Consider the following 24,005-nt stretch of genomic DNA (forward strand, 5'->3'; position numbering starts at 1 on the left):
TAAAATGCTTGGGATGCATGCTTCTAAGTTTCAGGAAACCTTTTAATTACTTAGGGTAGTCAATGATTTGAACCAAAATAAAAAAGAGAAGAAACACGAAATAGCCCTGTAGAATGCAAATACAAGAACTAGCAACCATACCTCTCCACCTCTTAGAGCAAGAAAGCTGGACAAAGCCATGAACAAAAGTGGGACAGAGGCCCCAAAATAGGGACAATTTATAAACATTGCCCTTACAAACTTGATAGAATGACAGGTTTTGCATTAACATGAATTTACTGAAGGGTAGGAAGTCTGAAACTCAAATGTATGTCATTGTTTTCTAATTTCATTATTTAATGATTTGCCATTAATTTGCCAGAAAACCATACTTTTATGAAAAACGGACCAAAATATATGGCAAAAATCTGGACATTCTGCAAACAATCTGTACACTTGAGAGGTATGGGGCTACATGCATGGTGCAGTCCAGAGAACGCAATTTAGAAAATGCCTGTGTTGTCTAAATCAGCTCGAAAGTGTGACCGTGCGCATCTTTAGCATGGACGCGATTAAAAAATAATAAAACAGCTAATTAAATAAATGGATGCATACATGAATATAACCCGTAGCTTGTCGTTGAGAATCTATAGCTACAGGGACTTGAATAATCTGCTGAAATCTACACAGCGATTTATTTATTTACGTTATTTTCTCTGTAGATGCAACCGTTATTTTCTTTCTTCATTTATTAGGAGGGTATACCTCTCTGAATGACAGTCGTGCTGCTGTCTTTCCCTCTTTTGACAGTACAGATATGTCCAACCCTCCTAGTAGTAAAATAGCCAACCCTCCATGCTGGGAGTCATTCAGAGAGGCGTGTAGCGCCCCTCCTCCTTTCCTGCAATAACAAATCCATCACACTACTCACCAGAGCTGGGCAGAAGCCCTTGCAATGAGTTGGGGTATGCTTTAGTCTGTGCAGTAGGCTACAAGCTAAGGTGCACAAACCAGCTGCTAGACAGCACTGGCATCAGGCAGAGAAAGCGGCTGCAAATGATAACAAGAGAAAAGGTGCCCAGAAGCACAGTAACGGAAGACATCGTGCACCCGAGAGACCACAACCCGGGAGGAGGAGATGGTCTAGCCTTGCGGGAGGGAGGGGAGATCTAGCTCTCCTGGCCAACTGAGACATATCAACTCATGGGTCGATTCCCCAGATTATATGTCGCCACCTCCTGTACGGTCAGCAGAAAGTAGGAAGTAATTAGTGGTTGTAATGCAACTGATTCCCTGCTTCCTTAGTAAAGCATCTGCGTTTTTAGAGCTGAAGCGTTCAAGGTGTAGGGGAGCAGTATAGACAAGCCATGACTTGCTACAGTACCAACTAGCAAAAGTAAATTGTCCGACCAACATTACTAAGCTTTGGATTTCACAGGATCAGATTGCTCATGTTTAATTGCCGACCTCTCCTCCCGCTGGATTAATTACAGCTAAAATACAACTTCTGCATCTCAGATCACGTGTGTCTAGGAGGATCCCAGCAAGGTGTTGATTCAAAAGCTGTGAAAGTCATCGCCCTTGGTCAGCTCAGCTCATTCAGTACCCACCACTGCCAGGGTTCTTTAACTGTCTTGGAGTGGTAACCGCTTTGCTTTCCACTTAGTAGGATCATGCATGTCACCACACTTCGACTTGTATAAAACTTGGGGGCAAGTTGAATGAGAACAGTCAGATGCCATAATTACCGGCGTGTTTTTTCTAGTATTGCGTAGTAATTTTCACATAGCAGTAAATCAACACTAGAAGGATATTGCAAGTGTTAAGCGTGCATGGAGGCTCTATGACTTCAGAGGCTAACTTTTCTTGAACAAAACTCCATCATGTCCCTTTTATGCACTCGGAACCCATGGTAGCTAGTGTCCCTTTAAGGATTTGGAGCTCCCGGTGTAGCTAACGGTGGGGTATTCTCAGCACTATTTGCATGATTTGTTAGCACCATTACCCCCGGTTTTGGAAGTGTGTGCGTCCGATAAACGGAATTCTGAGGACAACCAGTAGAAGACACTTCATCTGAGGAGAGGATTATGTGTGATACTGTATAATTCTGACTGGCAGCTGTAGCAAACTGCTCACTCAGGGCTGTAGAAGTTAATCTGGTGATACTGTCATCTGCATTGCTGCAGGGGAAATGGAAAGCTAATCGCTGGTGACCACTGATTCGATTTTTTTCTGATTCTCCATAGGACTAGTACCCAAAGCAGTCATCGGTATAAGGATTTGTTGCTTTGTTTGATAAGTGTCGCTGTCAACGGGAAACATACTTGGACTTATGGGTCCTTCCCTCCCGAGTACTCTGGCAGTTGGATTTGGCAGTACTGGACACTGTGCATCACAGCTGCATTGAGAAAAATAGACTTTACTTGTGTGTGCAGTGGGAAACGACGGCAGGAGACAGTAGTTTTGCCGGGGCACTCGTTGAAGGTTTGGGCTGTGGGGACATAGTGACACCTTGCAGTTAGCAGTACCCAGCCACAAAAGTTTGCATGCCACTCATGAGCAAGCTAGTTGAAGCTCCGGTTGGGTTTGCTAAGCTATGGGCACTAAACAAACCAAAGGATGCCATCCTTCTGCAGCAGCTGAAAGCCCCCAGCACAACCTGGGGTCCCGTAGAAAGACTTCATCGAGGGACAAGGGGGATATTTTCTCCTCTTTCATGCTGAGATCCAGCGAAAAGTTTGGAAAGTGTGGAACCCCTCCCCCTTATCAGAAACGAATCACTATGATTCAGGAGATGTTGATGCTTGTCAAGCAGGGAAGACAAGAAGATGCAACTGAGTTATTGAAACACCTGCGGCAGGTAAGTTCGTTTTATGAATGGGGCATCAATGAAAGGCTATTTAAAGCAATGAACACAATCTGCTACCTTTTCATTGTATGTAATCTACGTGCAAGATACTAGTCTCTAAATGTTTTTTTAAATAAATTCCTGATTATAGCAGGCTCTTACATTTGCCAAGAAACAACATCTGCCGCACTTTCTACTGCGTTTTCGACATGTAATGCATTTAGTATTTTACACACGTTGCTAATGTATGATGTATCTCGGTTTGCCACTCTTTCTTGAACAGCTGAGCGGTTTAAATTTAAGGGCTGGCAGCAAAGATGAGCTAATATTAAGGGTGCCCTAGCATACCTCTCAGCTGTCCAGATTTTCGCCCCATATTTTTGGCCTACTCCTCAAAAAAATTGTGGTTTTCTGGTACATCACTGATGACTGAAGTCCCTAAATAATGACATTTGAGATTCAGACGCATACTTCTCAACCTATTAGAGCAAAAAATCGGTACAATGCCATTAATAAAAGTGGAACAAGGGCCCAAAATAGGAATAGTTTTTAAATTTTGCTCTTACAAACTTAGAAAGTTGATATAATAACAGGCTTCATACCCTTCAGAAAAGCCATGCTAATGCAATAGCTTGGATTTTCTGAAGGGTATGAAGTCTGAAACTCAAATGTCTATCATTATTTTCTAACCTCAATCTTTAATGATTTGCCACTAATTTGCCAGGAAACCACAATTTTATGGAAAAACTGACCAAAAATAGGAGTCAAAAATATGGACATTCTGTGAAAATCTGTTCAATTGATATGTATGGATCATGTCATATCCTTCAGAAAATGCATGCTAACGCGTTTTTTAAAGCAACTTTCTAAATTCTGTTTAGATTTCTAAAGAAATATTTCAAATCTGTCCCTATTTCTGGGCCTTTGTCCGCCCATTATTTCAGGCTTTGTCCAACTTCTTGCTCTAAGAGGTATGATTATAGTTCTGAACAGCATGTCAGAAACTTGCATGTTAGCATAAAAACTTATTTAGAAGAATGTCATTTCTTGAATAAATTGCTTTCAGTGCAAGACACTTGTTGATTTGTTCCTAACAGATAAATCACTGGTCTGTGTTACTGGTTAAATGCACTTTCAAAATGAATACCATATTAGTTAGGTTGAGTATGCTGACCATTGTCATAACTTAATTGCGTTGTCTTTATGTATGTATACTGCCTGAATTAATACATGTTAAGAAATAGGTGGTTACCATGAAAATGTCTACTGAAATAAATAAGAAATGCAGGGAAATATGGAAGCTGAGTACAAGAACAATGTGAAGCATGTACTTGTAAAGACAAAGAGTAGGTGGAAACTTAAGGAATTAAAAATAGACAATTGGCTATGACCATCTTATTTGCCAATATGCAGTTTATCATGAATTATGGTGAGCAAAATCAGAAATGGTAATTGTCACAATCCTAAATGAATTCTAAATGTTCTTTGTTAATAAATAAACTATGTGCTATCTAAGTCATAGTTTAGAATATATATGCAACATTCCCATTTAAGTTTTACATAGAAGCATTACTTTGATTTAATTTCTTTTCTTTTTTGGTTTTATTAAAATCAAGTTGAAAATGATATTGCATTTGCATCAAGCATTATATGAACTGATTTATCTGATTGCAGCATGTATTCAGGATGATGACAATGGACTGAATGATCATATCCCCAAAACAGTAGTAACTATAAAAATATAGCTTTTCTGTTATTACTAAAATCATCTCAGTTGTTTATTTTTATCATTCTCTTTACCACATAAACAAGGAGTTGCTGAAATTTAAAAAAGACTGAAATATGAAAAAGCATGACATTTTAGCACAACTGTTGGTTCACGATTTTGCCACCTGGATTTAAGAAGGAGGCAGGTTCACTGGACCTGTAGAAAGGCTAGAAGAGACTAAACAGCTATTGAATAACTGGAAACAAATGAGGCAAAGGATCTGAGCCGGTATGACTCATCGCAGGATGGTCTTGCCAGAAGAATGAGATCTTTGATTAGGTTGTTGGGATGGTGGAGCACAGAAAAGTTGTGGGCAAGAACTACTTTGGTTTTAGCATGGCTGTCTATCTCGCATGTGAAAATTAGTGAACACATTACAGTGGTTGGACAGTAGAATGCAGTGTGAGACAACAGACTTAGTCCACTCGAGAGAATAGGTAATTACTAGTGAGATACCACAGAAATAAGTACTAGGGCTGGTTCTTTATAGGTTCATAGATTAGTACTAGGCTAACTGCCCTTCTGGACAGTTGTAAGCCAAGCCAATTGGCCCACATGAGAATCAAACCCTGTACCTTGTGTCTGTAAGGTAAACACCTTAACCATTATGCCAACCTCCCACCCATACTTTCTGAAGGTACCAGCACAGTATTGAAGGAATAATATGGTGAACTTTTTGATCAGTTTCTACCACCCACAGAATCTGATGTACCAGCCTCTGCCCAGTTTTATGCCCAATATTTCCCTCAAAATGCAAACTCTGGGAAGCAGAATCCCTGAAACCATTGCATGGGTTAATGGATTTTTTTTATGCTTTGCTCACTCCCTGTGTTTACAGCATATCACTGATGCATATGGCATAAATGTAAGAAATGTATGTTTACATGTTTATATGCTATCATAAAGGAATTACTCCGTGCTAATCTTTTCTGCCCTTATCTGACCCCTCTCCCACTAAGGATCCAGCACAACACCTCCCCCCATCCATAGTTAGCATCCTGATTTCTAGCGTTATAAACCCATTACAGTTTTCAAACTATAAATGCCTTTTTTGGCTTCTGCCTGCTTAAAATGAAGGGCAAATGCTTACAAATGCATTTCAATTAAGTTTCAGTGAGCTTTATAGCATATTTCAATTCAATACAATTCCTTAGCTAGTTTTAATTCTCTTGTCTGATTTTTCTTTTTTATATTGTATGTGTGATATTATCTCATGAAGAACTAGATCATTAGTATTGCACAGTTCTGTAGTGAAGGGTGATATCACACACTGCGGAAAAATCCCTTTCCAAGAGTAAAACTTTTTGTAATCACTTTTTATGGCTTGATTAGGACTTGTGGATAGAATATGCTGAGTGCCTGAACAATAGTAAAAAAAAAATTGAGATTGAGTATGCATTTAAGTTGAAGACATCCTTGTAACTTTGATAGTTTCATAATGATTTAGCAACAACGTAGATCACACAACCACATTTTCATTGGATCTCTCTCTCTCTCTCTATATATATATATATATATATATATATATTTATATTTATATATATATATATATATATATATATATATATATGTATAGTAGATTTAATAGCTGTCATTTTTCTAATCCAAGCCAAAATGCTTATATTTTACTGGAAGGTGAGATTTCACATTGATTGTGTGTGAAAATCCTCCATTTTTTATTCATGAGGCAGAACCTTAAAAAAACATTGAAAAAGAGCAACAAATTACCAAGGGTGGAGTAAGCATGCTATGTAGCACAAACCTCATGACTTTCAATTTTTAGTAGTTTGAAACATTGCACTCTTTCAAGCATGATATTTAGCAGTTTTCACATCCAGGTCAATGTACTTGTAGCATTTTGAATTCACTATGCAAACTCAGCAGAGTAAAACATAAACATTGTTTCTTTAATGTAGGGGTATGTGGTCACAAAAATAATTGAACATTTGGGCTAGAAGTACTGACAACCATCAAAAGCTGCATGCATTTAATTTGTTAACTAGGGCTTTGCAGTGTTTAACCTTTAACATTCTAAATCTAAATTTACAATATGTCGGTTAATTTAGCATGTCTTATGATGTGCTGACATTTGCTTTAGACCTGGGTTAAGAATGTTTGTTTATTTTTTTCAGCTGTAAAGTGTAGGTTAAATTTTGTCTGCAAATTTAGCTTCTGAGCAATATATGGGTGTTTGTATTTCTTAAATCAATTTGTACTGCATACTTCTGGAAGGTGTTTCTGCTATACTAGTGACATGCACAGTTCACAGATATGCTTGCATTTCTTTCACTATGCATGTAGTGTCCTGTAGACTGAAATGAGCAGTGCAGCAACTATTATTCCACTGAGTGCCTGCTCCTAGATATGGTGTTCTAGAGACGAGCTTCATTGAGTTGAGGTGAGACGCTCGTCTATTGCATTGTGCATCCTGCATATTTCATCAAGGAGGCAGGCTTTTTTTTTTTTTTTTTTGGAGGGATTGAAAATGCAGAGGGCACAGAGCACAGCAAGACTGTGTGCTCTGTAGTGAAATACTATGTTCTTTTTCTAGGAGGACAGAGAAAAAGTGCACCGATGTAAGGGGCTTAGCATAATGGAGCGTCTGCTCTGTGTTGCCATAGTGCACTTGCCATTTTTGGTTACACTGATTGAGAGGGGTACACAGTTTGGTGAATTGTGTGCCGTGTGTAAACTTCACTTGATGCTCATTAGACATGCTTGGTGGGAGTAGAGAAGGAAACTATATAAGCTTGGTTACTTAAAACATTTGCAGACATGTGTTTGTGTGGTGCACCAGGTAGCTTTTCCAAGGTGAGAGCTAACCTGATGACCATTGGGGCTTGGCCAATGTAAATGTGTAGGCATTACAACTGAGATTATGAACACATTCCAGCATACACATTATCATTTGCATCTCATTTGTGCCTTGTGTCCACTTACAGTTCGTTTTGGGGCTTAACTGAGAACTGTCCTTGTTTGAGTCTGCATCTTTCTAGCAGTAGCAAGACGGAAGCACTATAGATTCTCCTTAAGACTTCAGTGAAGTGAAAAAAGCTGAGACAAAAATCCCAATACTGAAAATAAAGCACAGTATCTGGAAAGATGCTTAATTCAGACTAAAAACACAGTTCTAAAGAATGCAGTCTTGTGTATAGATTGATTCTCCTGTACCCTCCCTAACTTTACTACTTAATTCCTCTCATTCTGAGGTAGCCCAGCTTCGGGGAATACTGCCATACTTAGCTACCTGTCAAAACATGATACTGCATTTATCCTTAAGCATGTACAACCTTGGTGTGAGACGAATCAACTAGGAGGGATATGGGCGATTGGGGATTACCTTCCTGCATAAACATGGGTTTAAGGTCTGTAGTGGTAACAGTGTCAATATCATAGCAGCCTTATGTTCCCCTGCTTGGGATCTTTCAGTCTTCAATATTCTGCTCATTATATTGTACTTTGTTTTTCTACTTTCTGAATATTGATCTCTCTAGTTTCCGTTTAAACTTTGTGTATTTGGAGATTTTGTAGTACTTGTGTACATTTAGGGAATCTCTGTTATGAACAGAATGCCTGAAGCCTGACTACCCCTATGGCCATGCTTTCCTGGCAGCGGAGTGACCTCAGTCTTCCTAGTGTCCCTATTCTGTCACTGCGGTATAACTCAAGTTTCAGAAAATAGCTTTGGAACATGGTAAATCTGCCTCTGAATTGCACTGACACTGTTTTCATGCTATGGAGCTTAGTTATATAGTCTTCTTCACTAACTGCCTGCTTGGTATACAACAGCAAATTGTACCTGCAGGCTTGCTATGCTGTTGTCTCCGACTTACTTTTTGCTATTTCATTTATTTTTCTACGCACATGCCCTAGACAGCACGTATTGTCAATGAAAGCCATGAAAACACTTTCATTACCTTTGTTAATGAGATACAGCCATGCTACTTTGAAATTTTGCAGGAAAATATTATAAGCTGCATAAAAATGGCATTATGCACTTATTCCGGTGCTATGCATTTGTTTTAATTTAATTCTTGCACTACAATATTTTTTAGAAGTCATCATAAAAGTGAAACTTCTCATTTTTCTATAACAAGGTCTTTTTTTCACCTTGAAAGTATATTTTTGGTTCATTGCAGTATCACCTTTTCAAGTGATACATAACATTTCAGTTCTTTTTATTTGCTTTTAATAAGGTGTAATTCAGCAGAGTACTGTTACAATGACCATTCATATAACAAGTATACAGTATGTTGAAATAAGAGAGCAGTACAGTGCAGTGCAGATTTCTATGGCTTATAGAAATTCCTCTGGCATCAAACCATGCTGAGTAATAATGGACATCACCTGAGTTAGTGTGTAACCGCGGTGGTGGTGCTGCGGTAGCGTTGTTGCCTCACAGTAAGACGCTGACCTGTTCGACTCTCAGCTAGAGCGCCTTCTGCGTGGAGACATGCATGAATGGGCATACCTTCGTTGAAGGTCGTGCGTTAGGGCTGGCAACTCAGCAAGTAAAAATCAACTGCCAATCATTAGCGGACCGGAGTTCCGCTGTGGCGACCCCTAACCGGGAAAAGCCGAAAGACGCAACAACAACCTGAGTTATTGTGTAGCATATGGCCGCATAGTGTTAGAGAGGTGAAGTTATTGCAGTTGAACCTACTATTAAAGCAATTTGTAAGTGGTAAGCTTCAATTCTGTTATACTCTGTTCATTCACATAGAAAGATATTCAAAGAGTGACTGTTTAAAATACTCCAACCAGAAAATAAATATCAGTCCTCCTTTGCCCCATGTATAATTTTTAGTGCACAGATTTTGGTTGAATTGCCTGACCCCAGGGTGCAAGGGTAACAAATTAATCAGACGGCAATGCTGTGAGCCTTAATATTTAGACTGTGTATCTCATTTGAGGTCCTACATGCAGGTCATATCTGCATAGCAGCTAAATATATGCCAGGCCTTGTGTCACATCAAGTAGTCCTTGAGCTGTTGAACTAGAGTAAACCACTGCACGAAGGCAAAACAAAATAATCAATCAAGGAGGCAACTGTATGCAAAATAATCCAAAGAACCAACAAAAAGTGTACAGTCTTAGCTAGAACAAACTGCAACCAACAGAAAACTCTAAAAATCCAGAAAACTCTAAAAATCAGCTTGTATGGATGAAAGTGCAAAGCCTTTTGTATAATAAATTGTTGCTGTTTTTTTTTTAGTTTTCTGTTGGTCGCCATTTGTTCTAGCTAAGTTTAAATCTAAAGAAAGATTAGAAGAGGGAAGAGTGACTGAGGAAAGGAAGCTGGTATTTATAGTGTAAACAAGAAAAGAATGCTGAATATCTGTTTGGCATAAGTCCAATGCTTGACCGTATAGCTCATCTCTCCCTGACCCCCCCCCCACACACACACAATGAGACTCACCTATGGCCCATTTATTCCCTGGGACAAGTGCTAGGTGGACTGAGACTTAGAGATATCATGTGTTTGGGGGATTTGATTTCTGGTATATTCTTGGCCACACCCACATATACCTAGAAGCATCTGACAGAAGCATGCAGCTTGCTTGCGTTGTTCATGCCTTTGAATATGACGCAACAAATGCCCTACCGCCTGACTGATAGCACCTCCCTGTGATCCCAGTTTACACCACCTGACTGATAGCACCTCCCTGTGATCCCAGTTTACACCACCTGACTGATAGCACCTCTCTGTGATCCCAGTTTACACCACTTTTTGCTACAGCGGGTGTAGCTACACCCATTCTTCCCCAAAGGAGATGTGTCAAGGTTCTGTCTCTCTATTTCTCTGTTCCCCTATGCCATCTCCAGCAGGCACAAAAGCCACCAGTCAAACTCAGTCACCTGGGTTGTGGTCAGGGATTTATCCTTCTATGCCATTGGAGTTGGTTTACGTGATCAATTACAGAATACTTATGGAATGTTCTAATTCACGTTTTCAGTGAGATTTTTTTTTCATTAAGACTAACTAAAGATATTCCTTAAAAAAAGGAAAATCGTAAATAGTGGTGTCTGAAAGGCAGTAGCTTGTGTCACATTTTGGTATGAAATAAAGGAACTATGCACTTTTCTGAGGTAGTGGCATTGTAAGATGTTTTCATTCTGTGAACAAATGTTTTAGTATCATTAAATGCTGGGAGTCTCAGTAATAAACTGTTCATCGTCAGTTTCTATATATGGGGGAGATAGACATTTCTTTGGTTATGGAGACTGCTAGTTCAGTTATCCCCCTTTTTTCTACTTTATTCATTTGTTAATTAGGTAACTAAACTAGTCTATTGAGGTCACAATGACAAGGGCAAATGGAGTTTGCGTGCGTGTATTTTAATGTTCAATTTAAAACGCCTACAAAAAAGATTCAAGCATACACAATACTGAAAACAAAAATACCAAATGCAATAATATCAAGAAAAGTAGACTATTTTTTTCCCGATTTATTAATACTAAAACCCCTATAACACTAGCCTCAAATTTGTTTGAATAGTTTCCCTGCACCAGCTTAGTAATCGGTACTAATATTGATGCTGGCCCTTCCTTCAGCCCTAACCCTACACCTTATCTTCTCAGAAAGCTTCCCGTAACATTGCCACGACACAAGACACACTCAAACACTACATCTGTACCCTTACCTAACCCTAGAAAACATACAGCACCTATACTTCACTCATACCTGACCCTAATCTTAACTCACATACACATGCATAAACACACTCACCTCTCCAACCCCAGTTACCTGTTTCAGCATTTCCACTGCTCAGCTATCCATGCCATTGACATTAAATCCCTTACCTATACTTCTCTCATACCTGACCCCTAATCTTACTCACACATACACATGCAACACATGCTCACCCAGCATTTCCACTGCTCAGCTATCCATGCCATTGACATTAAATCCCTTCCCTTGTGTTTGTTGAAGATACAGCACCTATACTTCTCTCATACCTGACCCTAATCTTAACTCACATACACATGCATAAACACGCTCACCTCTCCAACCCCAGTTACCTGTTTCAGCATTTCCACTGCTCAGCTATCCATGCCATTGACATTAAATCCCTTCCCTTGTGTTTGTTGAAGAAACCGCTTTCTACCAAATGCAGGGGAATCATACGTACGTACGTGCGTGTGTGTGTGTGATGTGAGGTAGGGCAGTACATGTGTAACATATGCCAGCATAGCTAGCTGGAGGTTTGTAAAGAATTATATGTCATTTGAATATCAAACTGATTTGAACAGGGGGGGATATATATATGTAGATCTCCCAAATTTGCAACAAAGTCTAGATGATTTAGGATCTTTGCCTGGAAGAGTTTACATAGGTATTTTTATATCCTAAGTAGACTCCAAAGATTTTTTTCTTGGGTGGATAGCAAATGTTGGAGGGGTGATGGACACAAAAGTGGTAGCTGGGAACATATTTTTTGGGAGTGTAATGATCTGGTAGACTTTAGGGATTCCCTGCAGACTGCTCTGTCAGAGATTCTGTGTGAGCAGGTTGCACTGACTGTGGAGATGATTTTTTTTTTGAGTTATGCTATAGACTCGGAATTGCCTATAAATAGTAAAACCTTGCTGAGTCTAATTATGGTGGTTGCCAAGAAAGCAATTACTAGAAAATGGAAATCGAAGTCTAGACCAACTTTACTAGAAGTAGTGAATATAGTAACAGAGAAAAAAACAACTGGAATTGGGATCTTTAGAAAAGGGAAGAAGCAAACTACACAGGAAAAAAATGGGAATTGTGGGAACAATATATGCACAGCAGGAATGAGGTTTAAGAGGCAGGATTTGAATGAACCATATAATGCTTAACTGACAATGACTAGATGGTTTATAAGTGATATATAATGTTTGCCACTACAATTATGTCAATGGTGTCTATGATGTAAACTGTTTGCAACTAAAGTGGTATCATTTTCTATGTTTTTTCATTCATATAAATGTAAGATTCCTTTGTCATATATGAAAATTGATAAAGATGTTTGGAGAAAAAAACTAATTTGTACAGATGCTTGTGTAAAAATGTATTTGAAAAGTTGCTTGTGTTAAAAAATCTGTCAACAGTGGGTCTTGCTGGACAAAAAAGAAATATACATATATGTCAGACTGTATTGTTGTAACTGTGTGTGTCTATTTTTCTCACAGTGAATATTCCCCACTTGCCTCACTGGTGAGGATTGAGGCTACTTGATCACAGGCTTAGAGGAGGGATGTCAGACACTTGCACACACACACACACACACACACACACACACACACACACACACACACACACACACACGTATATATATAAAATGTGTGTGTGTGTGTGTGTGTGTGTGTATGTATACATACATGCACACACAATTTAGATTAGCCAATCAAGTATCATTTATTTGCAGGAAGGAAAAAACTGGACTAATGAAAGAGAGAGAGAGAGAGAGAGCACACAGACTTGGGGAGAGCATGCAATTTCTATACAGACAATGACTGGAGGTCAGGAATGAACTGTAGGCCCTGAAGATGAGCCACTGTGCTTTGGTGGATATAAACCATTTGGACACCATTTTGTATCCAGTGAAGTACATTTAAACTACTGCACGTATCTTACCATTTATATTAGTTTTTGTTTCCCATCCATCCAAACTTTCCCTGTTGTGCTTTTAAACTTGGACGCTTTTGAGCTGCCTGCCCCTACAGGTATACCTGGCCTTGGAAGCTCCTTCCAGTCTCATCTCCTCTGCTCACCTAACTGGGCACTGGCAGATGAAACTGGGAAGGCCATCCGTTTAGACTGTTAAAACTTGCTGTACATAGTTGCCTTCATTTTGTTACATTTATTCTGCAGTTTTGCCACTTGCCTCATTATGTATCAAAAGTAACTTGTTCTGAGACCTTAATCATCTATCATCATTGCTCAGCCAAAAACCTTGGCTCAAGATGATTGTCACTGTTGAGGTGACATACTAACCCCATGCGCAAAATGGGAAGGGGGGTTGAGGATGGATGAATGGATGGAGAATTGTCAATTACTGCAAGATCTGAACACCATTTATGAGTTGTACTGCATTTCTATCTCCATAAGTAGAATTACTTGTAAAAGTTAACTGTTTGAATTTTAAGTTGCTATGGGACTTTACTCTTGTAGTTTAATTGAGAACTACTGCACTATCTGAACCTCATTTAGGTATTTATTACTGCATTTTTCCATAAGTAGTGCTGCTGGTAAACCCCTGCCTGGTTTTGTGCCTTAGAGTGCATTTGGGATTGTATAGGGGCAGTATTGTAATTTGTAGTGGCAGGAGTTGTGCTTCTCTGCTTCTACAGCTGTTTACTTTCCAGCTTTGCTTCTAGAGCCTTGTATTCTGATTATCATTTTCCTACTTAAAGTTGCATTCAGATGCTTTTCTGTTTGTTACATTTGCAATTATTTTTCACCTGTACGTGTGCCTGCTACATTGCTGCAGCCCTCCCAGCCCCCACTGATACATAAAGTGCCGCTCTCCTGCTGCTCCCTACAGTTTGTATGCTAATTAGGTTTTACCATGATCTGCTACAAAGTTTCTGAAATTCTAATGTGCCTGGGGTCATTAACCTGTAGCACAGTCATAGGACTAAGTGAACTGTGTTTTGCTACAGGTTCTAAAGTCACAAAATCCACTATTAGCTTCATTTGATTGGATCTCTCTGTAGCTAATTTGCTATAACCTGCAAAAAGCTGCACCTACCCAGGGTCTTTTTTCATGACAGAAAAGCGGCGAAAGCCCTGAACTGTGAGAAATGAGCTTTTCATTAAAAAAAAAAAAAAAAAGTGTGTGTGTGGGGGGGGGGGCTGTGCTGAGCTGCACTCAGTATACCAATGCCATTGGACTCACTGAATTGTGGGTTATCTTTGCAAGAGCTTTCTTTTCCATATTAGAGACCTGCAAAATCTACACAACCTTTGAAGTCCAGGTGTGAGGCTCAGATAACCCATACTAAGTGCAAATACACACCTTCAGCTGCAGTTCTCCCCTGACCAGATTAACTAAGCATTCCCCCCTCACCTTAGTAGTAAGTCCACCAAAACATTGTCCTAAACAAACAGGGCACCAGGCAGTTATCATCATCCCTATCCCCAGAATCATTTCTGTTGAAACCATGGGCCAGAATTTCCCCACAACTTCTTCAGTTAGCCTGATTGAGAGGATTATTTTGCGGCAGTATAAGAAATGTCTCAAGATGTCTGATAATCTGCCTAGTACGCAAACAGCATAACAGTGTGTGAGAGACGTACATGTGTAATGTCCTTGGAGGCAAAAATTTTGCACACAGTTAATTCAGAATCCAAAATCATCAACAGTACACCATATACCAAACCTCACCAAGGCCATCATAATACACATAGGTTCATAGGTATGTACTAGGCTATCTGCCCAAGGGCATTTATAAGCCTAGCCAGAATGTGTTGGCTTTTGCCACCCCCTTAAATTAGTTCCCTGTGCCTCTGTCCAGCACAGCCATTAGTTCCCTGCACCATTGTCCAGCAGAGCCACTGCAGTGATCCCTGGGGTAAATGTTCTGTTTCCCATCCACTTGTCAAGGTTTCTCTTGAAGAGTGTTAGTGAGGGGCTCTGCCTGATGTATATTGGAATCCTGTTCCAAAGCATGGGGAGTCTCTGGGATAGGAATCTATCCCTCCAGCATGCCCTATTTATTGTTGTGGTGAAGTTTATATCTCTGGAGCGTATGGCTCTCTGGGGTTTTTTTTTTTTAGGTGGAGCATGTCCATCAATTCTGGGTTGGACATGGCCTTGTATGTCCATCATATGCTAAAGATTAACTTGCCTGAACTTAAAAGACCTTCAAAATCCAATTCAGGCCAAAAGCACGCTCGGCAAGTTAAGTCTGCTTCTTCACATAGCACAAGAATTCCCAAAGTCATTGATAATGAGCCATAATGAAGCCATCTATCCAGCCAAACATTCTTGTTATTGATGACTCCATTGAAAGATGTACAGATGTACCACTTAGGCTGAGCAAGGAAAGAGTGATGGTTAGTTGCTTATCTGGTGCCAGAATCCATCAGATTACACATGCACTCAGTTCTTTAAACAAGAAGTATCAGTATGACCCAGTACATGTAGATGGCAATGATTTGAGATGTACCTCACTGGACTATATGAAGAGACATGATGGAGCTTTCAGACTGTGACCCAGGCAATGAGCAGCATTCTACCCTCTCCAAGAATGAAGATGCAATATGAGCAAAAATACTTGACTTTAGTAATTGTTTTAGTTTTTGGTGTCATTTGAAGTGGGTCTAATATTTGTCAGCCTAGAGGGATATGATCTACAGACCATTCTGCTTCACTATGGGTGGCCTGTATCTGATTTTCTAGGCAATGCTAACATGATACTCCTACCAACATAATGAAGTAATCAACATAATGAAGTAATAAGGAAGATATGAAGGTGTTACTGATCAATGCTAGGAGACTAAACAAGAAACTCCATTCCCTACAAGCCCTTCTAGTTCTGGATGATGTAGACATTTGTATAGTGACTGAGACCTGGTTTAAAATGGTGGGGAGCAATCTGGCTGTGCAGGACCATCCAGACATTTAGACCAGCTACTGCACAGGATTTAGACCAGCTACTGCACAGGAGGGGACAAAAGGCAAATGTGTACTACTAGAAGCAGTTACTAAATGCCTTATCCCATGCATGGGTCCCCTCAAATTATGTATGGTATGATCTCATTTATTCTCACCAGGGATAACCTATAATTATTGATCATGGGATAGGTAAGACTAATCTAACAGCAAATGGGATAGGTTAATTCAAGCAGCAAAAGGGATATTGTATAGGATTAAATGGCCTGCAAAGGCAGTTAATCTATTATTTACTTATGAACCTATATATTTCATAGGAATAAAACTGAGTACTAGTGCAGGAAGTTTTGATTTTTATCAATAAATTTTGAAGGCTGGTCCGATGAGGCTGGATAGTACTATCAAAGCTCTTTTCAGTTCAGATTTTTTGTTAATAAGTTAACTAGCACACTATTATACAGCAATGAGTAATGACTGAAGAAAATGTTATTTTGGGGGATTTTAATTATAGTTCTTTCAACTTGGCCACATATCACTGTGCCAACTAGTTTGAGATAGATATTCTGAATTCTGAAAACATATTTAATTTTTGTGCAAGTCTTGAAGTTTTATTTTTTGTATAATCTTTTTGATTCTGTACCAGTAAGATAAGAGTCTGTAAAATTTCTTAACTTAAAGCTAGGGAATCATACTGCTGCTATGATGGCAGATCTTGAGTCTGTCCCCTTGGGAGTCTTAATAGTTATTCAGCATTTAACACATTTCAGTGTTTGTGTTATCCTACTGATTTACATATTTCTTTTATATTTATATATATATATATATATATATATATATATATATATATATATATATATATATATATATATACATATATATATAAATGTGTAATATATTTTATATATATATATATATATATATATATAAAATATGAGAAAATATTAAAAACTCTGTGAGGGAAATTTACATCTGTAGACCAACTTAGCAATGCAGAGCCATTGTCGTACATATAGACAGTTCCCTAGTATTAGAAAGAAAAATATTTTCTAAAGTCATGAAAAAATCCTTCATTTTGCATATATGGCAACATTTAAGAGAATAATTTTGTTACCAATGTTTCAAGCAACTACAAAATATTTAATTACTTTGGTAGAGCTATGGTGTAAGACTGCTACTTGTACCATGCTATCATCTGTCTGTTACAGGAAAAAGCTGGCTTGGGTAGACATTTCTTACAACATTTTTCCAGTTTAGGAGTTCAACAGCTGGCCTAAGCATCGTTCATTTATCCTACTGTAGCACCAGGTAATTACTTTAACACGGTTAAATGAACACCATTAGTGTGGCCTAATACCCCCAGTGGTTCTGTTATTTGAATTTCTGGATGCTTTATTTAACAGTATCATTAACTATACTGTTTGCCAAATCCTTAAAGGGCAGCATAGCTCTTCAGGTTTGGAAATGACTGTTGCCCCAATTTTAACAGGTGGACTGTCTAGTTCTCTATAATATTAAAGACAATTGAGCATGACCAGTGGTCTCTGTGAAGAGACGGTTAATGGACTGGTTGAGGAATGTCCTCTTTGAAGTGATGGAAAGGGTACTAGTTGATCGGTGTCCACTGTGAAGTGCCAGAGTGGGTACTACTTGACCAGTGTCCTCTGTAAAGGGATGGATAGGGTACTAGTTGACCAGTGTCATCTGTAAAGTGATGGCCTGGGTACTAGTTGAGCTTATACAAAGTTATTTTTGTGATTTGGCTATACTAGTGAAAACATTTAGGCCTGTGAGAGAGAGAGAGAGAGAGAGAGAGAGGGATCTTGTATGTTAAACCTGGTCTTAATTTTGTGAAGTAACATCTGCTCTTGATTTTATTTATCTACCAGGAAAGTCTGACTGGAAATTAAAGCCCTCTTTTAGCAGAGGCCCAGAAGAAAAACTCCACGGTTACATACAAAAAGTTGTTATGACTATATGCAAACCATCTAATAAAGCAAAATCATTTATAAGGTTATTACCAAGGAATATCATTAATGAATTAATTGCACTGTGCAATACACGTACATTAAAATTAATTTTTACAAAAATTAATACAAAGATGGTTTTGCTGGTTGCACTGTAAAATGCATGTACTTTAAAAGACATTTTTCTACAAAGACAGTATTTGAGATGGTTAGGAAGTCAAGTTGAGGGGGATAAAGATTATTGGGTGCCCAGGTTGGGCTGTCACAAGTGTGAAAGAGTAAAGTGAGAGAAAGTGATATATTATTATTGGTTTACTATCAAAACCTCGCAACATACTTGTGCACGTTATTACTTATCTGAATTAAAACATTGTAAAATCCAAATAGCGACTGATCATGACAGTGAATTTGGTAATTTCAGAAATTTGACTCGACATAATTGGAACTCCAAGTAGGTTGGGTAATGTCCTACGAACTCACACTGCCTGGTAATTATATATACAAACTCCAATATTGCACTACAGTGAAGGAAAGGGTACATTTTCCAGTCCCCACTGTGGTGTGATCTCCATTAAAAACGACAAATCCACAACAGCAAATGCTAGTGTGAATTTGCTGTTGTGGATTCAAACATTTACAAATTGATGTTACAAAACCTTGGAACAGTTGCATTCAACCTTCCAAGGTTCATGTAACTGTCTTGGGAGATTGTGATAGTAAACCAGTATTATTATATGGTGGAAAAAGAGCCTTGGATAAGGTTAGAGAAGAAGTTAGTGTGAGACGAGGTAGAGATGAGTATCTGTGAGTGAGGAATATATAGCAGAATATATGTAGGGTGAGGCATGTAGTGGCCAGAGAAATATGCGTGTGGGATAAGAAGTAGAGGAGGACCTTGAAAACGTTAGTGATATATTAGGGGGGAGCCTTTTGATGGTGATTAGTTTAGAAGAGACGAGTCTGCCAAACTAATGTGTACTATAGCTGGTGGTAGCAGCATGCTACATCAGGTGGTTTAGAAGGAAGGATTTTGAATTTGAAGGTTTTTTTTGCTGCATTTATTGGTGGAGGATGGTTGGTAGGAGGATATTAATACCCCAGCCAGTGCTGTATATTTAGTTCTAACTAAATGGTTAACACCATTTCTCAAGATGTTTGTAACTGACCTCTTACACATGCATGGTACAAATAGTTACATTTCACTCTAGGCACAGAACTGACTAATGAATATAACATGGAGGGTTAGGTACTAAAATGTTGTCTGATTTGTTTGTAATTCATCACTGGTGTGCAGCAGGGATACATAGTGGCCCTTTTTACTCAGGTTCAGTTTACATCTTGAGAATGGTTTTCAAATATGAAGATGATAGTAAGGCTCCAGATATGGATTAACTGTGGGAATTTATCAATAACTTAATGTCCTCATGTAAATTTAATGACCAGCCTTTTAATGCAAATACGTGTTCCATTTTGGTAGAACTAACTACTAATTTAATTTTTCTATGTTGCAGTTGATAAGGCTGAAGATTTAGGCATTGCGGTAGATATGACTATCCCCTTTTGTAGTGCCACCTTTGTAGTTCACAAGTATTGTGTGGTTTTTCTCACACAGCACTAAAGAGGAAGGAACAGTAGACTCTTTCTGGAGTATAGTGTGTCATTTTGTTTATAATGAACCAAGCATAATTTCTTGTTGTGGGAAAGAGAAGATTATTTTGGATAAATTATTGGCAGAATTGAAAAGGTTGGAAACCATATACCAGCATGCTTATATTGAAAATAGATCTATAACTGTCTGTAACATGATAGTCTAAAATGATATAACAACGGCTATAAATGAAAAGGTGTGCTGTGATATAATTTATATAAACTTAACTTCAGCCTTTGGTAGGGTCTTACACAAAACGCTGATCAATAAATCCGAATAACTAGGTATGTATGTAATCTTGATAAAAGTGATACCTGCATGGCTTATAAATAGTACATGGCAAGTACCGTGCAGCAAGTGGACAGGTGAAGCTCTGGGTTACAATCAGTGTGTCCCACTGGGCTCTGTCCTAGGTCTGAAAGATACAACTTAAAGAAGAATGGATCTATGTTCTCATCTGAGATGTCCTATGGTCTGTATCCAGGTGCCTTGAAAATGGGTCAACTGATTACATCTATTAGAGACTGGGTATGTTTGTAAAATTGACTAAATCAACTGTCTGGCCACAGGAGATTAATATGCTTATAAATACATCAAAACTAAGCATATGAGATTTGGGGGATATAGACTGAAGGGTGAATATTTAATACAGCATAGAGTGATTAAAACTCTAGCTTAATTTAAAGACCTGAGTGTATTGGTAGAGCCAACTTTGTTTTTCTGATCATAGATTCATAGGTGTGTACTAGGCTAATGGCCATGGGGCCCTTACAAGCGTAGCCATAGGATTTCCCTGGCATAGTGACACCCGACCTTAGTTCCCAGTGCCTCTGTCGAGTAGAGCCATTGAAGTTATTCCTGGAGTGAATTTTCTGTTTCCCATCCACTCAAAGATTTGTCTTGATGAGCGTCAGCGAGGTGCTCTGCTTGACATGTATGGGAAGTCTATTCCATAGCATGGGCAATCTCTGGGTTATGAACCTGTCTCTCCAGCATGTTCTGTTAATTGTGGTAATAAGGTTGAGGTCTCTGGAGCATGTGGTGTGGAGGGATTGAGATTTCTTTAGATGTAGGATTTCTAACAGAGCTGGATCAGACATGGCTTTGTAAGACAAGCAGAGATTGCCTCTAAGTAGGCGATGTGAGACAGAGAATAGTTGGAGTTTTTTGAGTCCGTCCATATAGGACAAGTGTTTAAGGCCTAGGATCCTCTTTGTGAGGTACTCTTGCACCCTCTCCAGTTGTTGCAGGTGTCTAGTGAGGTACATGCCAAATGGGGCATTGTACTTGATTGGCCTAATGAGGGAAGAGTAGAGGGAGACAATGACCTCTTTCTTCCTGGATGCAAAATCCTTAGTAATGAGATGTGCACATATGACTTTCTGACAACAGTGGCAATGTGGTGATCAAAAGAGACGTTGCTGTCAACCTGTGTTCCCAGATCTCTTATAACATCTTCTGTGTTCAGTGGACTACCATTAATGTGGTACTTCATGGGAACTGGGTTTTTCCCAAAGGAGATGACGACACAGTTTTTTCAGTCTTGGGACTTCACCTTATTCTGTATCGGTTTCCTCCTTCTGTTATAGTTTGTTTATGGCAAGAGACCACCAGGTTGGCTTCCTTTCTTTGGAGGAAAGCGTCTTACTTCTATTGGATATGGTGAGATCCATGAATTTGTGTACGTGTTTATACAGTGCATTGGTGTATGATTTGGCAGTCATACAACTATTCTCCATTTGCATGGCTGCCATGAAGTTAGCCACCTCTGTTTTTAGGAGCCAGAAGTTAGCTTTGGAGAAGTTTTTCATGGTGGTTACCTTTGTGGGGGGTGGGTGGGATGTGGATTTTCAAGGTGATTAGTTTGTGGTCGGATCTAACCAGGGAGGAGCTGACTATTGGTGTAGAACAATGGTCACCCATGTTAGTAATGACCAGGTCATGGGTGTTGCTACCTCTAGTGGGGGGTAAGAATGAGCTGGTCCAGAGCATTGGAATTAATTAACTCCAGGAAACATTGGGCAAGTGTATTGGTACATGAGTAGTTTTCCCAGTTAATGGAGGGGTAGTTGAAGTTGCCTAGTAAGAGAGTGTTAGGTTGGATCCTAGTATTCTCCAGGGTGCTTAGGAACGTGGAGTGTGAGTCTTGGTACATGGTTGGGGACCTATAGCAGGCTATGACCTGAATCACTGTCTTACCCAATGTTAGCTGCACCTGAAGTATCTCTGATGCATTATGTTGGGCTTACCAGTCTGGAGGTGTACGCATCCTTTATGAATATGGAAACACCACCACCTTTGGAGCTTCAGTCCAAGTTCTGGGGCCAAAAGGTGTGGAATGAGTTACTACCTGCTAGTTCAGGGGGTGATTTCTGCTACCTTGAACCAGGTCTCTGTTACAGAACAAATGTCGATGTTCTCCATTTTAAGGAGTGCTTCGAGTGAGTGCATTTTGAGATTTAGACTTCTAGCGTTGAGCAGTATGACCCTCAGATTGCATTTGTTTGTATCTGTTATGGTGGTAATTTGGTCTTTGGAACACTGCATAAAAAAAGCACTATAAGGGTGGCAAGAGCATTGGTCAATATCTGGAAGCCCAGGGGTGACAGAAGCAGGCCATCTCTGGCAAAGCATCAAGGTCTGTCAATCATGTTATCCCAGGCAGACAGATACTGGATCCCCTTAGAATGACATCAGAAACTTAGACAATTGTTGAAATCAATCATCTTCTGCTTGTACTGTGGTATCATTTTGGGTGATGGTAGGATTCTGCTCAGGGCTAGGGTCATACCCATCTGGGCTACATAATCAGAGAGCTCCTCCATGTCTCTTTTCATGTAGTCCACGGAGGTACATTTCAGATGATTTACACCCACATGTACAATGACAGAGTACCTGTTGTTGAGGGACCTGAGTGCATGTGTTATGCGACGGATCCTGGCAACTGACTGTTAATTTCTCCTTATTCAATCTAGTGAGTGGGACATCAGTGTGCCTCACTATCGAGTCACCTATGACTAGTGTGTTGGGCATGCTGTTTTGCCTTAGGGGCTTTGGTTGAGTGGCACACTGTTTAGGAGAGTTATGTGTCTCGTGATTAATGTTGTGTTATGGTGGTCGAGTGCATTTCTGCCTTGGAGGTCTCTGCTGCTTGGGTAGATTTTCACTGAGAGCCTCCGCGAAGGTAGGTGTGTGATTTGTGTTTTTATGTGAAGGCGTTGCTGGTGTGTGTTCTGGAGGGCTGTGTGTTCCATGTGGTGTGGTGCAAGTGTTGACCTTCTCTTCCTGACCAGCTATTCTGGTCTTGGGTGGAGAATGCATGGCTTCCAGTTTGGATATATAAATGCATCTCTCGCAATTCTGAGTGTTGGGAGGTAAGAGGAGAGCTTTGTCTGTGTGCATGAGGCAGTTGCTACATTGCCTCAGGATGCCCAAGTTCACCAAGTTAATAGGAGAAAGCACAGGACACTGACCTTTAGACATGCCTGGAGGAGTGGGCATTGATAATAAGTACTGGATCTGTTTCCTTGTAGACTGTTTAGTGCTGGTAACACTTTTGTGTGCTACAATATGTCTGGTAAAGTGCTAGACTAATAAGCTAGTATAAGTGCAGGAGAGGAAAGAACTAGTAGATCTAAAGGACAAGTTGAAGAGCAGACTTTGGCACTACTCAGGAGCTGACAAACAGTCCTGGATACAGCAAGTCTGTATCTGGACTAGACTAGTTACAGGAAAGGCGGGAAACAAGCACAAACATGGGCTTTTTAACCAGAAAGCTGAGAGAGATGGAAAAACTGCCCAAACTGCCAATAAACTACAATGTTTGGGCCAGAGACCACTCCTTTTGTGGCTACAGCCACAATTGTTGGTTAATGACAATTATAAAACTGTTGGTTCAGTAAAATGGTTTATAAAGTCTAGGAAATCAGAAATGATGAAATTGTTTATAAGTTACATCAGACCCAAGCTAGAGTATCTAGTAATAGTAATAGTAATAGTAATAACAACAACAACAACAACAACAAAAAAATGGAAACCTTATAAATAAACTAGCATGAGGAAATTAGAAAGAGTACAGTGGAAATATACAAAGGGCATCCATGGATGTGAAAAGTTAAGTTATTATGAAAGATTAAAATATTTGGACTTGCACAGTGTTTCATATAGATATTTTCAAGGAGACCTTAGTGAAGGTATACAGGGCACT

The 24,005-nt window shown here is 39.4% G+C and overlaps 1 protein-coding gene across 1 annotated transcript in view; it reads left to right on the forward strand.

The window, feature by feature from the left end:
* Nucleotides 1-893: 893 nt before the first annotated feature.
* The window catches only part of LRRC75A (leucine rich repeat containing 75A), a 1,985,298-nt gene continuing 1,962,186 nt past the window's right edge, over nt 894-24,005 (forward strand). Inside the window, exon 1 of the mRNA XM_044054240.1 lies at nt 894-2,839. Within this exon, the coding sequence (XP_043910175.1) occupies nt 2,576-2,839 (264 nt within the window). The 5' untranslated portion in view covers nt 894-2,575. The remainder of the gene's footprint in view (nt 2,840-24,005) is intronic.

Source organism: Protopterus annectens, chromosome 13.part0 (assembly GCF_019279795.1).
Source record: "Protopterus annectens isolate FY-2018-M chromosome 13.part0, PAN1.0, whole genome shotgun sequence".
Lineage (NCBI taxonomy): Eukaryota > Metazoa > Chordata > Ceratodontiformes > Protopteridae > Protopterus > Protopterus annectens.